Source organism: Oncorhynchus mykiss, chromosome 29, assembly GCF_057628025.1.
Source record: "Oncorhynchus mykiss isolate SJ-2025 chromosome 29, ASM5762802v1, whole genome shotgun sequence".
NCBI lineage: Eukaryota > Metazoa > Chordata > Actinopteri > Salmoniformes > Salmonidae > Oncorhynchus > Oncorhynchus mykiss.
In genome coordinates this window covers 4640010-4658163 of record NC_143050.1, presented here as the reverse complement: position 1 = coordinate 4658163, position 18154 = coordinate 4640010, and the positions used below count along the sequence as shown (strand labels likewise).

The 18154-nt window shown below is 42.1% G+C and overlaps 1 protein-coding gene and 1 long non-coding RNA gene across 3 annotated transcripts in view; one reads left to right on the top strand and one right to left on the bottom strand.

Moving 5' to 3' along the window:
• The window catches only part of LOC149970321 (uncharacterized), a 225759-nt gene that overhangs the window by 127295 nt on the left and 80310 nt on the right, over positions 1 to 18154 (bottom strand). The window lies entirely within an intron of this gene.
• ltn1 (listerin E3 ubiquitin protein ligase 1) overlaps positions 1 to 18154 on the top strand; it is a 69401-nt gene that overhangs the window by 30176 nt on the left and 21071 nt on the right. For both annotated transcript variants that reach the window (XM_090226342.1, XM_090226343.1), the window contains exons 19-28: positions 225 to 375; positions 607 to 850; positions 1735 to 1891; positions 6149 to 6259; positions 8225 to 8352; positions 9721 to 9856; positions 10505 to 10649; positions 11415 to 11628; positions 12057 to 12294; positions 13691 to 13768. In XM_090226342.1, coding sequence (XP_090082468.1) covers positions 225 to 375; positions 607 to 850; positions 1735 to 1891; positions 6149 to 6259; positions 8225 to 8352; positions 9721 to 9856; positions 10505 to 10649; positions 11415 to 11628; positions 12057 to 12294; positions 13691 to 13768 — 1602 coding nt within the window. The remainder of the gene's footprint in view (positions 1 to 224; positions 376 to 606; positions 851 to 1734; positions 1892 to 6148; positions 6260 to 8224; positions 8353 to 9720; positions 9857 to 10504; positions 10650 to 11414; positions 11629 to 12056; positions 12295 to 13690; positions 13769 to 18154) is intronic.

The following is an 18154-nucleotide window of genomic DNA, read 5'->3' as shown; positions in this document are numbered from 1 at the left end:
TCTAGGTCTGCTGTTCTATGTGTTGTTCGATCAGTCTGTAGGTGTTGGTTCTAGGTCTGATGTTCTGTGTGATCTATCAGTCTGTAGGTGTTGGTTCTAGGTCTGATGTTCTATGTGTTGTTCGATCAGTCTGTAGGTGTTGGTTCTAGGTCGGATGTACTGTGTGATCTATCCGTCTGTAGGTGTTGGTTCTAGGTCTGATGTTCTATGTGTTGTTCAATCAGTCTGCAGGTATTGGTTCTCGCAGTCCAGAGGCTAGCTGACTCACTGAGATCTGTTGGTCAGCGAGGCTCCGCCCTTCTCTCCCAGTTCCTCTCCTTCCTGACTCCCAGCCAATCAGAGTGGAGCAAGATCAGACGGGCCCTGCCCCCTCAGGTACGACCAGCCAATCACATTCCTAGATGTAACACAAACCAACTGACTCATTATGTTCTTCACTGTAGACTACTATTAGTGGAATCTGCTGTCAGCCTGATTGGAACAAAATGATTGGAACAAAACCAATCATTTGGTAATTTGGTAACGCTTGTTACCTCCTACTTCCCTTTCCTGGTCCTTCTCGTATGTTGTCCCCTTATCCCCCTCCCTCTCTCCCCCCTCTCTCAGTGGGTGAGGTCTCCCCTGCTGTCTGGACGTCTGAGGATGGTCTCTGACTACCCCTGTATGGAGGTCTGGAAGGTCAGAGGCTCAAGCCGACTGCCTGCCCACCTGTGTGTGTGTGCCCTGCTGACCAGAGTGGTCTATAACACAGATATGACTGTTCCTGCTGGTGCTGCTATTGCTACGGCTGCAGTGTGGCCAGACGACCAGGAGGGGGCAGGAGACTACATGAAAGACTTCAAACACACAGGTGAGGGTTGAAGTTCACTTCAGTTATCTTCAGTCAGTTCAGTTGACTTTTGTTCTTTTCAATTCAGAATATTCAATTCAGAACATTCAATCCAGAACATTCCATTCAGAACATTCCATTCAGAACATTCCATTCAGAACATTCCATTCAGAACATTCAATTCAGAACATTCCATTCAGAACATTCAATTCAGGACATTCAATTCAGGACATTCAATTCAGGACATTCAATTCAGGACATTCCATTCAGAACATTCAATTCAGAACATTCAATTCAGAACATTCCATTCAGAACATTCAATTCAGGACATTCAATTCAGGACATTCAATTCAGGACATTCAATTCAGGACATTCCATTCAGAACATTCCATTCAGAACATTCAATTCAGAACATTCCATTCAGGACATTCAATTCAGGACATTCAATTCAGGACATTCAATTCAGGACATTCCATTCAGGACATTCAATTCAGGACATTCAATTCAGGACATTCCATTCAGAACATTCCATTCAGAACATTCCATTCAGAACATTCCATTCAGAACATTCAATTCAGGACATTCAATTCAGGACATTCCATTCAGAACATTCAATTCAGGACATTCAATTCAGGACATTCAATTCAGGACATTCCATTCAGAACATTCAATTCAGAACATTCAATTCAGAACATTCCATTCAGAACATTCAATTCATTTTTAGAACAGCTCATTTTAATTTCAATACCATTCAGTTAGACGACTAAAAAAAAGGTTGACTTGTTGAAAACTGGAGAAACAACCCTTTCTTTCTTTCTTTCTTTCTTTCTTTCTTTCTTTCTTTCTTTCTTTCTCTCTTTCTCTCTTTCTCTCTTTCTCTCTTTCTTTCTCTCTTTCTTCCCCAGTTTGTGAGCTACTGTATGCGGTGCAGTGGTGCAGGGAGATGGACTACAGCCCTGCTCTAGTAACAGAGTACTACGCTATGTTGAAGGACTGGGACCTAACAGACCGTATAGACAATCAAGGACCAGCCACTGATATACTGGACACACTCTACAGCAGGTAAACATGTGTGACTATCCTATAGTATAGATACACTCTACATGGGTAACTATCCTATAGTATAGATACACTCTACAGCAGGTAAACATGGGTAACTATCCTATAGTATAGATACACTCTACATGGGTAACTATCCTATAGTATAGATACACTCTACAGCAGGTAAACATGGGTAACTATCCTATAGTATAGATACACTCTACATGGGTAACTATCCTATAGTATAGATACACTCTACAGCAGGTAAACATGGGTAACTATCCTATAGTATAGATACACTCTACATGGGTAACTATCCTATAGTATAGATACACTCTACAGCAGGTAAACATGGGTAACTATCCTATAGTATAGATACACTCTACAGCAGGTAAACATGTGTGACTATCCTATAGTATAGATACACTCTACATGGGTAACTATCCTATAGTATAGATACACTCTACAGCAGGTAAACATGGGTAACTATCCTATAGTATAGATACACTCTACATGGGTAACTATCCTATAGTATAGATACACTCTACAGCAGGTAAACATGGGTAACTATCCTATAGTATAGATACACTCTACATGGGTAACTATCCTATAGTATAGATACACTCTACAGCAGGTAAACATGGGTAACTATCCTATAGTATAGATACACTCTACAGCAGGTAAACATGTGTGACTATCCTATAGTATAGATACACTCTACATGGGTAACTATCCTATAGTATAGATACACTCTACAGCAGGTAAACATGGGTAACTATCCTATAGTATAGATACACTCTACATGGGTAACTATCCTATAGTATAGATACACTCTACAGCAGGTAAACATGGGTAACTATCCTATAGTATAGATACACTCTACATGGGTAACTATCCTATAGTATAGATACACTCTACAGCAGGTAAACATGGGTAACTATCCTATAGTATAGATACACTCTACAGCAGGTAAACATGGGTAACTATCCTATAGTATAGATACACTCTACAGCAGGTAAACATGTGTGACTATCCTATAGTATAGATACACTCTACATGGGTAACTATCCTATAGTATAGATACACTCTACAGCAGGTAAACATGGGTAACTATCCTATAGTATAGATACACTCTACAGCAGGTATAAACATGGGTAACTATCCTATAGTATAGATACACTCTACAGCAGGTAAACATGGGTAACTATCCTATAGTATAGATACACTCTACATGGGTAACTATCCTATAGTATAGATACACTCTACAGCAGGTAAACATGGGTAACTATCCTATAGTATAGACACACTCTACAGCAGGTATAAACATGTGTAACTATCCTATAGTATAGATACACTCTACAGCAGGTAAACATGGGTAACTATAGTATAGATACACTCTACAGCAGGTAAACATGGGTAACTATCCTATAGTATAGATACACTCTACAGCAGGTAAACATGGGTAACTATCCTATAGTATAGATACACTCTACATGGGTAACTATCCTATAGTATAGATACACTCTACAGCAGGTAAACATGGGTAACTATCCTATAGTATAGAGACACTCTACAGCAGGTAAACATGGGTAACTATCCTATAGTATAGATACACTCTACAGCAGGTAAACATGGGTAACTATCCTATAGTATAGATACACTCTACAGCAGGTAAACATGTGTAACTATCCTATAGTATAGATACACTACATGGGTAACTATCCTATAGTATAGATACACTCTACAGCAGGTAAACATGTATAACTATCCTATAGTATAGATACACTCTACATGGGTAACTATCCTATAGTATAGATACACTCTACAGCAGGTAAACATGGGTAACTATAGTATAGATACACTCTACAGCAGGTAAACATGGGTAACTATCCTATAGTATAGATACACTCTACAGCAGGTAAACATGGGTAACTATCCTATAGTATAGATACACTCTACAGCAGGTATAAACATGTGTAACTATCCTATAGTATAGATACACTCTACAGCAGGTATAAACATGTGTAACTATCCTATAGTATAGATACACTCTACAGCAGGTAAACATGTAGCTATTACAGTGAAATAATACCATACTATTGTTTGAGGAGAGTACAGAGTTATGAACTTCAAAATGTATTAATAAACCAATTAGGCACGTTTGGGCAGTCTTGATACAACATTTTGAACAGAAATGCAATGGTTCATTGGATCAGGCTAAAACGTTGCACATACACTGCTGCCATCTAGTGGCCAAAATCTAAATTGTGCCTGGGCTGGAATAATACATTATGGCCTTTCTTTTGCATTTCAAAGATGATGGAACAAAAAAACATGTTTTTTTCATTGTGTTTTCTTCTACCAGATCTATTGTGTTATATTCTCCTACATTCATTTAACATTTCCAAAAACTTCAAAGTGTTTCCTTTCAAATGGTATCAAGAATATGCATATACTTGCTTCAGGTCCTGAGCTACAGGCAGTTAGAATTGGGTGTGTCATTTTAGGTGAAAATTGAAGGGTACATTTTAAAGAAACAGGTCCAATCCCCATAGCTAACATATGGCTGGCGGTCTTTCATTTGGACAGATGTACACACCAGCGAACATATACAGTATTTTAGTCCCAAAACCATATTTGACATATTTCTTGATAATCTTAAAATACATGAAGATTTACCAACTTGCTCACCGATTTTCTTCCCCAAATCCCGTCACCTGGTGATATTAGTAGGGGTGCGGCTTAAGGCTCATTCATTCTACACCTGGTGATATTAGTAGGGGTGCGGCTTAAGGCTCATTCATTCTACACCTGGTGATATTAGTAGGGGTGCGGCTTAAGGCTCATTCATTCTACACCTGGTGATATTAGTAGGGGTGCAGCTTAAGGCTCATTCATTCATTCTACACCTGGTGATATTAGTAGGGGTGCGGCTTAAGGCTCATTCATTCTACACCTGGTGATATTAGTAGGGGTGCAGCTTAAGGCTCATTCATTCATTCTACACCTGGTGATATTAGTAGGGGTGCGGCTTAAGGCTCATTCATTCTACACCTGGTGATATTAGTAGGGGTGCAGCTTAAGGCTCATTCATTCATTCTACACCTGGTGATATTAGTAGGGGTGCGGCTTAAGGCTCATTCATTCTACACCTGGTGATATTAGTAGGGGTGCGGCTTAAGGCTCATTCATTCATTCTACACCTGGTGATATTAGTAGGGGTGTGGCTTAAGGCTCATTCATTCTACACCTGGTGATATTAGTAGGGGTGCGGCTTAAGGCTCATTCATTCTACAGTTTTTTTTACGTGAGTTTCGGAATGTGTGAAAGATGTTTAAAAATGTAAATGGTAATAAGATCTGTATCATTTAATGACTCTACAGAACTACAGATGTTTGTTCTGTTGAAATAACAGGACTGATGGTCTCTGACTCTACAGATGTTCTATTGAAATAACAGGACTGATGGTCTCTGACTCTACAGATGTTCTATTGAAATAACAGGACTGATGGTCTCTGACTCTACAGATGTTCTGTTGAAATAACAGGACTGATGGTCTCTGACTCTACAGATGTTTGTTCTATTGAAATAACAGGACTGATGGTCTCTGACTCTACAGATGTTCTATTGAAATAACAGGACTGATGGTCTCTGACTCTACAGATGTTCTATTGAAATAACAGGACTGATGGTCTCTGACTCTACAGATGTTCTGTTGAAATAACAGGACTGATGGTCTCTGACTCTACAGATGTTTGTTCTATTGAAATAACAGGACTGATGGTCTCTGACTCTACAGATGTTCTGTTGAAATAACAGGACTGATGGTCTCTGACTCTACAGATGTTCTGTTGAAATAACAGGACTGATGGTCTCTGACTCTACAGATGTTTGTTCTATTGAAATAACAGGACTGATGGTCTCTGACTCTACAGATGTTCTATTGAAATAACAGGACTGATGGTCTCTGACTCTACAGATGTTCTGTTGAAATAACAGGACTGATGGTCTCTGACTCTACAGATGTTTGTTCTATTGAAATAACAGGACTGATGGTCTCTGACTCTACAGATGTTCTGTTGAAATAACAGGACTGATGGTCTCTGACTCTACAGATGTTCTGTTGAAATAACAGGACTGATGGTCTCTGACTCTACAGATGTTTGTTCTATTGAAATAACAGGACTGATGGTCTCTGACTCTACAGATGTTCTATTGAAATAACAGGACTGATGGTCTCTGTCTAAACCTTTGTCCTTATTGTACCTGTCACCTCAGATCACTAGAGGAGGGGGGACTGTGGTCTCTGACTCTACAGAACTACATACACACCAACCACTTGGCTGAAACGGCTGGCACCATCAACACACTCTGTGGCAGCCCTGACAGGTAAGATATCAGATATCAGTACTACTTTAACCCTGACAGGTCAGATATCAGTACCACTGTAACCCTGACAGGTAAGATATCAGATATCTTTATTACTTTAACCCTGACAGGTCAGATATCAGTACTACTTTAACCCTGACAGGTCAGATATCAGATATCAGTACTACTTTAACCCTGACAGGTCAGATATCAGTACAACTTTAACCCTGACAGGTCAGATATCAGTACCACTTTAACCCTGACAGGTCAGATATCAGATATCAGTACTACTTTAACCCTGACAGGTCAGATATCAGATATCAGTACTACTTTAACCCTGACAGGTCAGATATCAGATATCAGTACTACTTTAACCCTGACAGGTCAGAGATCAGTACTACTTTAACCCTGACAGGTCAGATATCAGATATCAGTACTACTTTAACCCTGACAGGTCAGAGATCAGTACTACTTTAACCCTGACAGGTCAGAGATCAGTACTACTTTAACCCTGACAGGTCAGATATCAGATATCAGTACTACTTTAACCTGGACAGGTCAGATATCAGTACCACTTTAACCCTGACAGGTCGGATATCAGATACCAGTACCACTTTAACCCTGACAGGTAAGATATCAGATATCAGTACTACTTTAACCCTGACAGGTCAGATATCAGTACTACTTTAGCCCTGACAGGTCAGATATCAGTACTACTTTAACCCTGACAGGTCAGATATCGGCACCACTTTAACCCTGACAGGTCAGATATCAGATATCAGTACTACTTTAACCCTGACAGGTCAGATATCAGTACCACTTTAACCCTGACAGGTCAGATATCAGTACCACTTTAACCCTGACAGGTCAGATATCAGATATCATTACTACTTTAACCCTGACAGGTCAGATATCAGTACTACTTTAACCCTAACAGGTCAGATATCAGATATCAGTACTACTTTAACCCTGACAGGTCAGATATCAGTACCACTTTAACCCTGACAGGTCAGAGATCAGTACCACTTTAACCCTGACAGGTCAGATATCAGTACTACTTTAACCCTGACAGGTCAGATATCAGAGATCAGTACCACTTTAACCCTGACAGGTCAGATATCAGTACTACTTTAACCCTGACAGGTCAGATATCAGTACTACTTTAACCCTGACAGGTCAGATATCAGTACTACTTTAACCCTGACAGGTCAGATATCAGATATCAGTACCACTTTAACCCTGACAGGTCAGATATCAGTACCACTTTAACCCTGACAGGTCAGATATCAGTACTACTTTAACCCTGACAGGTCAGATATCAGATATCAGTACTACTTTAACCCTGACAGGTCAGATATCAGTACTACTTTAACCCTGACAGGTCAGATATCAGTACTACTTTAACCCTGACAGGTCAGATATCAGTACTACTTTAACCCTGATGAGTGAGATGAGATATGTCTACTTTATTCAATGTTAGGTTTCATAATTGATAAACTATGTGATATGCCAGCTGTCAGTCATTTTCTTTCAAACACTTGATGGAACACTAGGTTTGGAACACTAGGTTTGGAACACACGGTTTGGAACACACGGTTTGGAACGCTAGGTTTGGAACACAGGGTTTGGAACACTAGGTTTGGAATGCTAGGTTTGGAACACAGGGTTTGGAAAACAGGGTTTGGAACACAGGGTTTGGAACGCTAGGTTTGGAACGCTAGGTTTGGAACGCTAGGTTTGGAACGCTAGGTTTGGAACGCTAGGTTTGGAACACAGGGTTTGGAACGCTAGGTTTGGAACGCTAGGTTTGGAACACTAGGTTTGGAACACTGGGTTTGGAACACTAGGTTTGGGAACACTAGGTTTAGAACGCTAGGTTTGGAACAGGCCTGTTCTCCTTTCATTCAAGGAAACAGTCAGGTTTGCAGAGAGCACTAAGAATGGTTCTAATGTCTGTGTGTGTGTGTGTGTGTGTGTGTGTGTCAGTCTGTTCCCCCTGTCAGAGAGCAGGCTCAGTACTCTACAGGTGCTGTGTCCCTATCTGACCACAGAGGAGAGAGAACGTCTCATTTCCCTGGCTACCGCTGGCATACTCAACTGGCAAGAGGACCACAGTAAGAACACACACTGTCACACACAGACACTCCAGTGTCTGTTAACTTTCTTTCTCTCACTGGCCAGAAAATAATTTCTACTGGCCATGACACGGTGTAGTTAAAATGCATTGGTGTCAAGCCTGTAGGTTGGCATGCTTTCTCTCTCTATTGAAGACATTTCACTGCACATGTCTGGTGTATGTGACAATTTTTATATTTTTTTACCTTTATTTAACCAGGCAAGTCAGTTAAGAACAAATTCTTATTTTCAATGACGGCCTAGGAACAGTGGGTTAACTGGTCTAGGAACAGTGGGTTAACTGGTCTAGGAACAGTGGGTTAACTGGTCTAGGAACAGTGGGGTTAACTGCCTTGTTCAGGGGGCAGAACGACAGATTTGTACCTTGTCAGCTCGGGGGTTTGAACTTCCGGTTACTAGTCCAACGCTCTAACCACTAGGCTACCCTGCCGCCACAACAAAACATAGTCTATTTTGCATTGATAACCAAATATAATCTCAGGGACTGTTCAAACAGTAAACCAAACAACATGATTCTCCCTGAAAAGGCATTTTGTTTAGCAGTAATAACTAGTGATTACAGGCCATTGTGAAATGCCTGAACCTACTGTAGCCAGCTAGTTAGCCGGGTGCTTTTTTTCATTCATGACCAAAACATCAAATCAAATCAAATCAAATTTATTTATATAGCCCTTCGTACATCAGCTGATATCTCAAAGTGCTGTACAGAAACCCAGCCTAAAACCCCAAACAGCAAGCAATGCAGGTGTAGAAGCACGGTGGCTATGAAAAACTCCCTAGAAAGGCCAAAACCTAGGAAGAAACCTAGAGAGGAACCAGGCTATGTGGGATGGCCAGTCCTCTTCTGGCTGTGCCGGGTGGAGACTACAACAGAACATGGCCAAGATGTTCAAATGTTCATAAATGACCAGCATGGTCGAATAATAATAAGGCAGAACAGTTGAAACTGGAGCAGCAGCACGGCCAGGTGGACTGGGGACAGCAAGGAGTCATCATGTCAGGTATTCCTGGGGCATGGTCCTAGGGCTCAGGTCCTCCGAGAGAGAGAAAGAAAGAGAGAATTAGAGTGAGCATATGTGGGATGGCCAGTCCTCTTCTGGCTGTGCCGGGTGGAGATTATAACAGAACATGGCCAAGATGTTCAAATGTTCATAAATGACCAGCATGGTCGAATAATAATAAGGCAGAACAGTTGAAACTGGAGCAGCAGCACAGTCAGGTGGACTGGGGACAGCAAGGAGTCATCATGTCAAAACATGATGTTCTATTTATTTTAGTAGATATGGGAATGAATACACAAGCACGATATCAAAGTGAGGGTGTGTGTAATCTCTGTGGTCCTCTAGGTGTTTGTGGGTGTGTGTCGGTGCTGTTGTGCTGTCTCAAGGCCTCCACGCCAGTGCAGGAGGAGCTGCTAATAGCTGTACTGGCCACCATGATGGAATGGAGAAACAGCAAAGAAGACTGGTTCCTATTCAGCAGGTAGGAGGGACCTTATCTGTCTGTCTGGCTGGCTAGCTGAATCTGGCTAGCTGAATCTGTCTGGCTGGCTAGCTAGCTGAATCTGTCTGGCTGGCTATCTAACTGAATCTGTCTGGCTGTCTAGCTAGCTGAATCTGTCTGGCTGGCTAGCTAGCTGAATCTGTCTGGCTGGCTAGCTAGCTGAATCTGTCTGGCTGTCTAGCTAGCTGAATCTGTCTGGCTGGCTAGCTAGCTGAATCTGTCTGGCTGTCTAGCTAGCTGAATCTGTCTGGCTGGCTAGCTAGCTGAATCTGTCTAGCTGGCTAGCTAGCTGAATCTGTCTGGCTTGGTCTGTCTTTCTGCCTGTTTGTCTGTCGCTCTGTCAGTTTTTTAAAATTGTATTTATGTTTTTGTTAGGGACCAGGGTACAACATCTCATTGCACCAAATTTAGCGAGATAGCTATTTATTTATTGTTTATGTCTTTCTGTACATCTGTCTGTCTCTGTCTGGCTGGCTGGATCTGTCTGCCTGGCTCGTCATTGTATGGTTGGCTCGTCTCTCGAGCTGTCGGTCTCTGTTTGTTTTGCATACTCTCTGTCATGTTGTGCTCTTCCCTCTCTGTCTCCATTTCTCCATTTCTCCAACCCCTTTACCCTCTGTGTTCCAGTGACCTGTCCAAGACGACCGCGTCCCAGCTGTCTCTCAGCGTGGAGATGATGCGTTTCCTGTCCCGGTTGGTGACTCATTTTCCCACAATCCTCGGGGGCAGCCAGTGGGACTTCCTGCTCTGCTCCATGCTGGCCTGGCTAGAGGTAAAATGGCTGCCCAGACCATGTGACCATGACAAGCAAATAGGTCCTGGCTCTACATATACCCATTCTCATAATTTATCAGACGCTCGTATCCAGATTGACTTACAGTCAGCGCATTCATCTTCAGATAGCTAGGTGGATCAGTCATAGTCAGTACATTCATCTTCAGATAGCTAGGTGGACCAGTCATAGTCAGGACATTCATCTTCAGATAGCTAGGTGGACCAGTCATAGTCAGTACATTCATCTTCAGATAGCTAGGTGGACCAGTCATAGTCAGGACATTCATCTTCAGATAGCTAGGTGGACCAGTCATAGTCAGGACATTCATCTCCAGATAGCTAGGTGGACCAGTCATAGTCAGGACATTCATCTTCAGATCGCTCGGTGGACCAGTCATATTCAGGACATTCATCTTCAGATAGCTAGGTGGACCAGTCATAGTCAGTACATTCATCTTCAGATAGCTAGGTGGACCAGTCATAGTCAGTACATTCATCTTCAGATAGCTAGGTGGACCAGTCATAGTCAGTACATTCAACATTCATCCCTTAAGGGTGGGAGGGCCAAGAGAGCGGAGTTGGCAGTACAGAGTGCTCAGGTTGGGGTGTAGGGTTTGAGCATAGCCTGAAGATAGGGACGGGCAGTTCCTCTTCCTGATCCGTAGGCAAGTACCATGTCCTTATAGTGGATGTGAGCATCGCACCAAGGTCCCAGACCAAGGTTCATTTTACAGCCCCTCCCTCCCTCTCGCCCTCCCTCCAGACGACTAGCGATAACGTGGGTTGTCTGTGGAACCCCTGGGTGCAGTTGTTGGTGTGTGAGACCTGTGAGCTGATCGTGCAGCTGAACCAGTTCTTCACAGCGCCCCCGCCTGGTGTGGATGACCTACTGCCCTCAGAGCTGACCGCAGAGTGGAACGACTTCTTCATAGAGGGGATATACAGCCTGATGCTGCCACTGCCTGGCAAGATCACTGGTAGGGATGGGAGTGGGGGGGGGTCAGGGTGTGTTTGTGGTGTGTGTGGGGGGGGGGGGGGGGGGGGGTCAGGTGGTGGGGGGTGTCAGGGTGTGTATGTGGTGGGGGGTGTCAGGGTGTGTATGTGGTGGGGGGGTCAGGGTGTGTCAGTGGGGGGGTCAGGGTGTGTTTGTGGTGGGGGGGTCAGGGTGTGTTTGTGGTGGTGAGGTGGGGTCAGGACGTGAATGTGGTGGTGGGTGGGGTCAGGGCGTGAATGTGGTGGTGGGCGGGGTCAGGGCGTGAATGTGGTGGTGAGGGGGGGTTAGACTGCCATTATGAAGCAGTATCACATTCATACTAATCCCATAGTAACCCTCAAGGTGAGATTTCCGACAATACATTTTCTTGTCTCATTTTAAACCCTTGTTGTCCTTTCTCCCCTTCCGTAGAGGCCTTCAAGGAGCCAGACGATCCACTGTTCCCATTGGCTGTCCTGCGGTCTGTGGGCATGGCTCTGACCTACGTCCCGCTGCAGCAGCTTACCCATAATTCCTTGCCAGCGCGGTTCGTGGCAGACCAGAAGACAAGCCTACCTGAGGCACTGCAGACCCTACTCAACACACTAACTCCTTTGCTGCTGTTCAAAGCCAGACCTCTGCAACTCACTGTCTACCACATACTAGACAAGTAAGATTAGAACGCACTGTCTACCACATTCTAGACAAGTAAGATTAGAACACACTGTCTACCACATTCTAGACAAGTAAGATTAGAACCCTTTGTCTACCACATTCTAGACAAGTAAGATTAGAACTCACTGTCTACCACATTCTAGACAAGTAAGATTAGAACCCTTTGTCTACCACATTCTAGACAAGTAAGATTAGAACTCACTGTCTACCACATTCTAGACAAGTAAGATTAGAACTCACTGTCTACCACATTCTAGACAAGTAAGATTAGAACCCTTTGTCTACCACATTCTAGACAAGTAAGATTAGAACTCACTGTCTACCACATTCTAGACAAGTAAGATTAGAACTCACTGTCTACCACATTCTAGACAAGTAAGATTAGAACTCACTGTCTACCACATTCTAGACAAGTAAGATTAGAACTCATTGTCTACCACATTCTAGACAAGTAAGATTAGAACTCACTGTCTACCACATACTAGACAAGTAAGATTAGAACTCACTGTCTACTACATTCTAGACAAGTAGGATATATAACTCACTGTCTACCACATACTAGACAAGTAAGATTAGAACACACTGTCTACCACATTCTAGACAAGTAAGATTAGAACACACTGTCTACCACATACTAGACAAGTAAGATTAGAACACACTGTCTACCACATTCTAGACAAGTAAGATTAGAACACACTGTCCACCACATTCTAGACAAGTAAGATTATAACCCACTGTCAATCACAGGGTAGACAAGTAAGATTAGAATGCACCGTCTACCACATTCTAGACAAATACGATATATTAAACACTGTCTACCACATACTAGACAAGTACCATATATAAAACGGTGTCTACCACACGGTGTCTACCACACGGTGTCTACCACACGGTGTCTACCACACGCTGTCCACCACACGCTGTCCACCACACGCTGTCCACCACACGCTGTCCACCACACGCTGTCTACCACACGCTGTCCACCACATTCTAGACAAGTAAGATTCGAACACACTGTCTACCACATTCTAGACAAGTAAGATTAGAACACACTGTCTACCACATTCTAGACAAGTAGGAGATATAACTCACTGTCTACCACATACAGGATATATAACACACTATCTACCACACACTGTCTACCACATACAGGATATATAACACACCGTCTACCACACACCGTCTACCACATACAGGATCTATAACTCAAATCAATGTATTACAAATGTCTGTCTGTGTGTTCACTGCCACGGAACATGTTTGTTCGAACTTGTTGACAACTCTTTTATGGTACGTGACTGCCTACCCATACGACAAGCCTCCTGAGTTCACTTGTTGATTCAGTGTCAAGGAGCATGACCTGTCCGTCTGTCTGTCTGTCTCTGTCCCAGGGTAATGCCTACTCTCCCAGAGTGTGATGGAGAGGGAGACGACACCAAACCAGAGGACGATGGAGAGGAACCGTGTCTGTGAGTGTAACAGCCCCGAGTGGGTGTGTTTCTCTATGGAATGTCCATCTGTTAGTTAAAGTGGAAATCACAGCGTTTTAACTACTTTTACAGACGATCATAATATCAGCCCAAAATATCAAATTACCAGGTTATGCTACAAAACCACCTTTATAAGAGGTTTACATTTTTTTTTTTTAAATAGATTATTTTTGATTCTACCTTCCATGACGTACAGTAAGGCATTGTTGTCAGAATAGACGGATGCAGTTCAATGCATTATTAATATAATTCACCAATACATTTATTTTTTTGGTCCCAGAAATATTGCTATCAGATTGTAAATGGCAGCAGGCCATGGGCACATTGTTTGCCGCCTCCAGCCATCAGTCATAACGTGGCTAGTGCTATTCAAACTAGCTAGGGCAATGGTCATAATATGGCTAATAGACTAGCTTATCTACAGTGGCACTCGGAAAGCATTCAGACCCTTTAACTTTTTCCACATTTCGTTACGTTACAACCTAAATAAAATTGATTAAATCGTTTTACCCCCCCCCCCCCCCTTCATCAATCTACACAAAATCTCATAATGACATCACAATACCCCATAATGACATCACAATACCCCATAATGACATCACAATACCCCACAATGACAAGGCAAAAACAGGTTTTTAGATTAACCTTCGCCCCAGTCTGAGATCCTGAGCGCTGTGGAGCATTTTTTTTAAATCAAGGATCTCTCTGTACTATACTCTGTTCATCTTTCCCTCAATCCTGACAAGTTTCCCAGTTCCTGCCACTGAAAAACATCCCCACAGCATGATGCTGCCACCACCATGCTTCACCATAGTGATGGTGCCAGGTTTCCTCCAGACATGACGCTTGGCATTCAGGGCAAAGAGTTCAATCTTGGTTTCATCAGACCAGAGAATATTGTTTCTCATGGTCTGAGAGTCTTTTGGTTACCTTTTGGGAAACTCCAAGCAGGGGCATGTGCCTTTTACAGAGGAGTGGCTTCTGTCTGGCCACTCTACCATAAAGGCCTGATTGGTGGAGTGCTGCTGAGATGGTTGTCCTTCTGGAAGGTTCTCCCATCTCCACATAGGAACTAGAGCTCTGTCGAAGTGGCCATTGAGTTCTGGTCACCTCCCTGACCAAGACCCTTCTCCCCCGATTGCTCAGTTTGACCAGGCGGCCAGTTCTAGGAAGAGTCTTGGTGGTTCCAAACTTCTTCCATGTGATGGATGATGGAGGCCACTGTGTTCTTGGGGATCTTCAATGCTGCAGAAATGTTTTGGTACCCTTCCCCAGATCTGTGCCTCGACACAATCCTGTCTCAGAGCTTTACAGACAATTCCTTCGACCTCATGGCTTGGTTTTTGCTCTAACATGCACTGTCAACTGTGGGACCTCATATAGACAGTTGTGTGCCTTGCCTTTTCATGTCCAATCAATTGAATTAACCACAGATGAACTCCAATCAAGTTGTAGGAACATCTCAAGGATGATCAATGGAAACAGGATGTACCTGAGCTCAATTTAGAGTCTCATAGCAAAGGATCTCAATACTGATGTAAAGTATTTCCGTTTTTTTTAAATGCTAAAATATCTAAAAACCTGTTTTGGTTTTGTTATTATTGGGTATTGTGTATAGATTGATAAGGATAAAAAAAAAAAATCCCCCTTACTGACACTGATTAATTTTTTTTTTTTTTTTAAATGTGTGAATTTATTGAAAATTAAATACAGATATCTCATTTACATAAGTATTCACACCCCTGAGGCAATAGCTGTGAGTCTTTCTGGCTGAGAGCTTTTCCACACCTGGATTGGGCAACTTTTACCCATTTATTCTTTAGAAAATTCTTCAAGCTCTGTCACAATTGGTTGTTGATCGTTGCTAGGCAACCATTTTCATGTAGATTTCAGTCCAAACTGGAACTCGGGAACATTCAGTGTCTTCTTGGTAAGCAACTCCAGTGTAGAATTGGCCTTGTGTTGTAGGTTATTGTTCTGCTGAAAGGTGAATTCGTCTCCCATTCGTCTGGTGGAGAGCAGACTGAACCAGGTTTTCTTCTAGGATTTTGTGCTGATTTAGCCCCATTCTGTTTATTTTTTATCCTGAAAAACTCCCCAGTTCCTTAACTATATGCCAGCCACCATTATGCTTGAAAATATAGAGAGTAGTACTCAGTAATGTTTTTTTTAACACTTGGTATTCAGGACAAAAAGTTAATTGCTTTGCCACATTTTTTTTTGGCAGAATTACTTTAGTGCCTTGTTGCAAACAGGAGGCATGTTTTGGAATATGTTTATTCTGTACAGGTTTCCTTCTTTTTACTCCGTCATTTAGATTAGTATTGTGGAGTAACTACAGTGTTGTTGATCCATCCTCAGTTTCCTCCTGTAACAGCCATTAAACTCTGTAGCAGTTTTAAAGTCACCATTGGCCTCATGGTGAAATCCCTGAGCGGTTTCCTTCCTCTTCGGCAACCAGTGGTGTAAAGTACTTAAGTAAAAATATTTTTAAAGTACTACTTAAGTAGTTTTTTGGGGGATATTGAACTTTACTATTGCAATTATTATTATTTATTTTACAATTTTAACTTTTTGACAACTTTTTATTTTTTACTTTACTACATTCCTAATAAAAATATTGTACTTTTGAAGACCATATTTCTTCTCTGACACCCAAAAGTACTTTTATGCTTAGCAGGACAGGAAAACGGTCCAATTTACGCGGTTATCAAAATAAGTTCCCTACTGCCTCTGATCTGGCAGACTCATTAATTAAAACACACATGCTTGGTTTGTAAATGATGTTGGATGATGTTGATGTGCTAACTGTCAAAACTCTAGGTGGTATTCTGCCTTCTCCCTACAGTTTTCCGGTGTTTTAGCTTCGCCCACGACTACCTCATGTGAACTGCAATCTCGACGCTTTAACATTTTATAAACTTCAATTATCATCACTAACGATACAGGTTTCTAACCTTTTCATCAGCGAGAAAGAGTCCTTCAAATAAAAAAATATTAACTGACTGTACCAGTTTTGCACCGATCCCATACAGCTATGGGTGCCTCCCATCTAACGAAGACTATGCTTCCTCTACTTCTTCTCGAATTGCACATTTGTTCGGAGAATACTAGATGGTAGCTCTCGAAAGCCCTTCTCCGTATGTCGCGGTTTCAGCCGTTGCTGAAACGTCACCCGCGTTCGTCTCCGGGTAAACTACAATTCCGATGCCGAGTTCTAATATTTATAAACGTCAATAATCATCGCTTTCTAAATGTTTTTTTCTAAACATATACGCTGATATGCCCTTGTCTTTTCTCCGTCAGCCAGAAAGAATCCTTCAAATAATAAATACTTGTGTGTGTGTCTCCAGTTGACAAACTACACTATTTTACAATTTTTTTAATTTAACCTTTAATATAACTAGGCAAGTCAGCCTGCCTTGTTCAGGGGGGCAGAACGACTAAATTTTATTCATTACATTTTAAATTCAGGCTGTTTCACAACAAAATGTGGAAAAAGTCGAGGGGTGTAAATACTTTCTGAAGGCGATGTGTGTTCCTAAAATGTGTGTTTTCATGATGCGTGTGTGTGTATATCTGTATCGGTGTGTGTATACAGTATGTCTGTTTATAAAACGGTGAGTTTGGATCTTGAATTCTGATTGGTTGCTAGATAGTTATTCACGATAATTAACGCAAAATGCCATGATTTCCTAACTCCATTTCAAATGTCAATCCTCTGTCCGAGCCAGACATTCACAAACTCGCCCAGAAAAAAAAAAGCTTGACATTATGGGTTAATGTAAACCCAGCATTTAGTTTGGTACAGCGGGGGTTAATATAAGCCCAGCATTTAGTTTGGTACAGCGGGGGTTAATATAAACCTAGCATTTAGTTTGGTACAGCGGGGGTTAATATAAGCCCAGCATTTAGTTTGGTACAGCGGGGGTTAATATAAGCCCAGCATTTAGTTTGGTACAGCGGGGGTTAATATAAGCCCAGCATTTAGTTTGGTACAGCGGGGGTTAATATAAGCCTAGCATTTAGTTTGGTACAGCGGGGGTTAATATAAGCCTAGCATTTAGTTTGGTACAGCGGGGGTTAATATAAGCATTTAGTTTGGTACAGCGGGGGTTAATATAAGCCTAGTATTTAGTTTGGTACAGCGGGGGTTAATATAAGCCCAGCATTTAGTTTGGTACAGCGGGGTTAATATAAGCCTAGCATTTAGTTTGGTACAGCGGGGGTTAATATAAGCCTAGCATTTAGTTTGGTACAGCGGGGGTTAATATAAGCATTTAGTTTGGTACAGCGGGGGTTAATATAAGCATTTAGTTTGGTACAGCGGGGGTTAATATAAGCCCAGCATTTAGTTTGGTACAG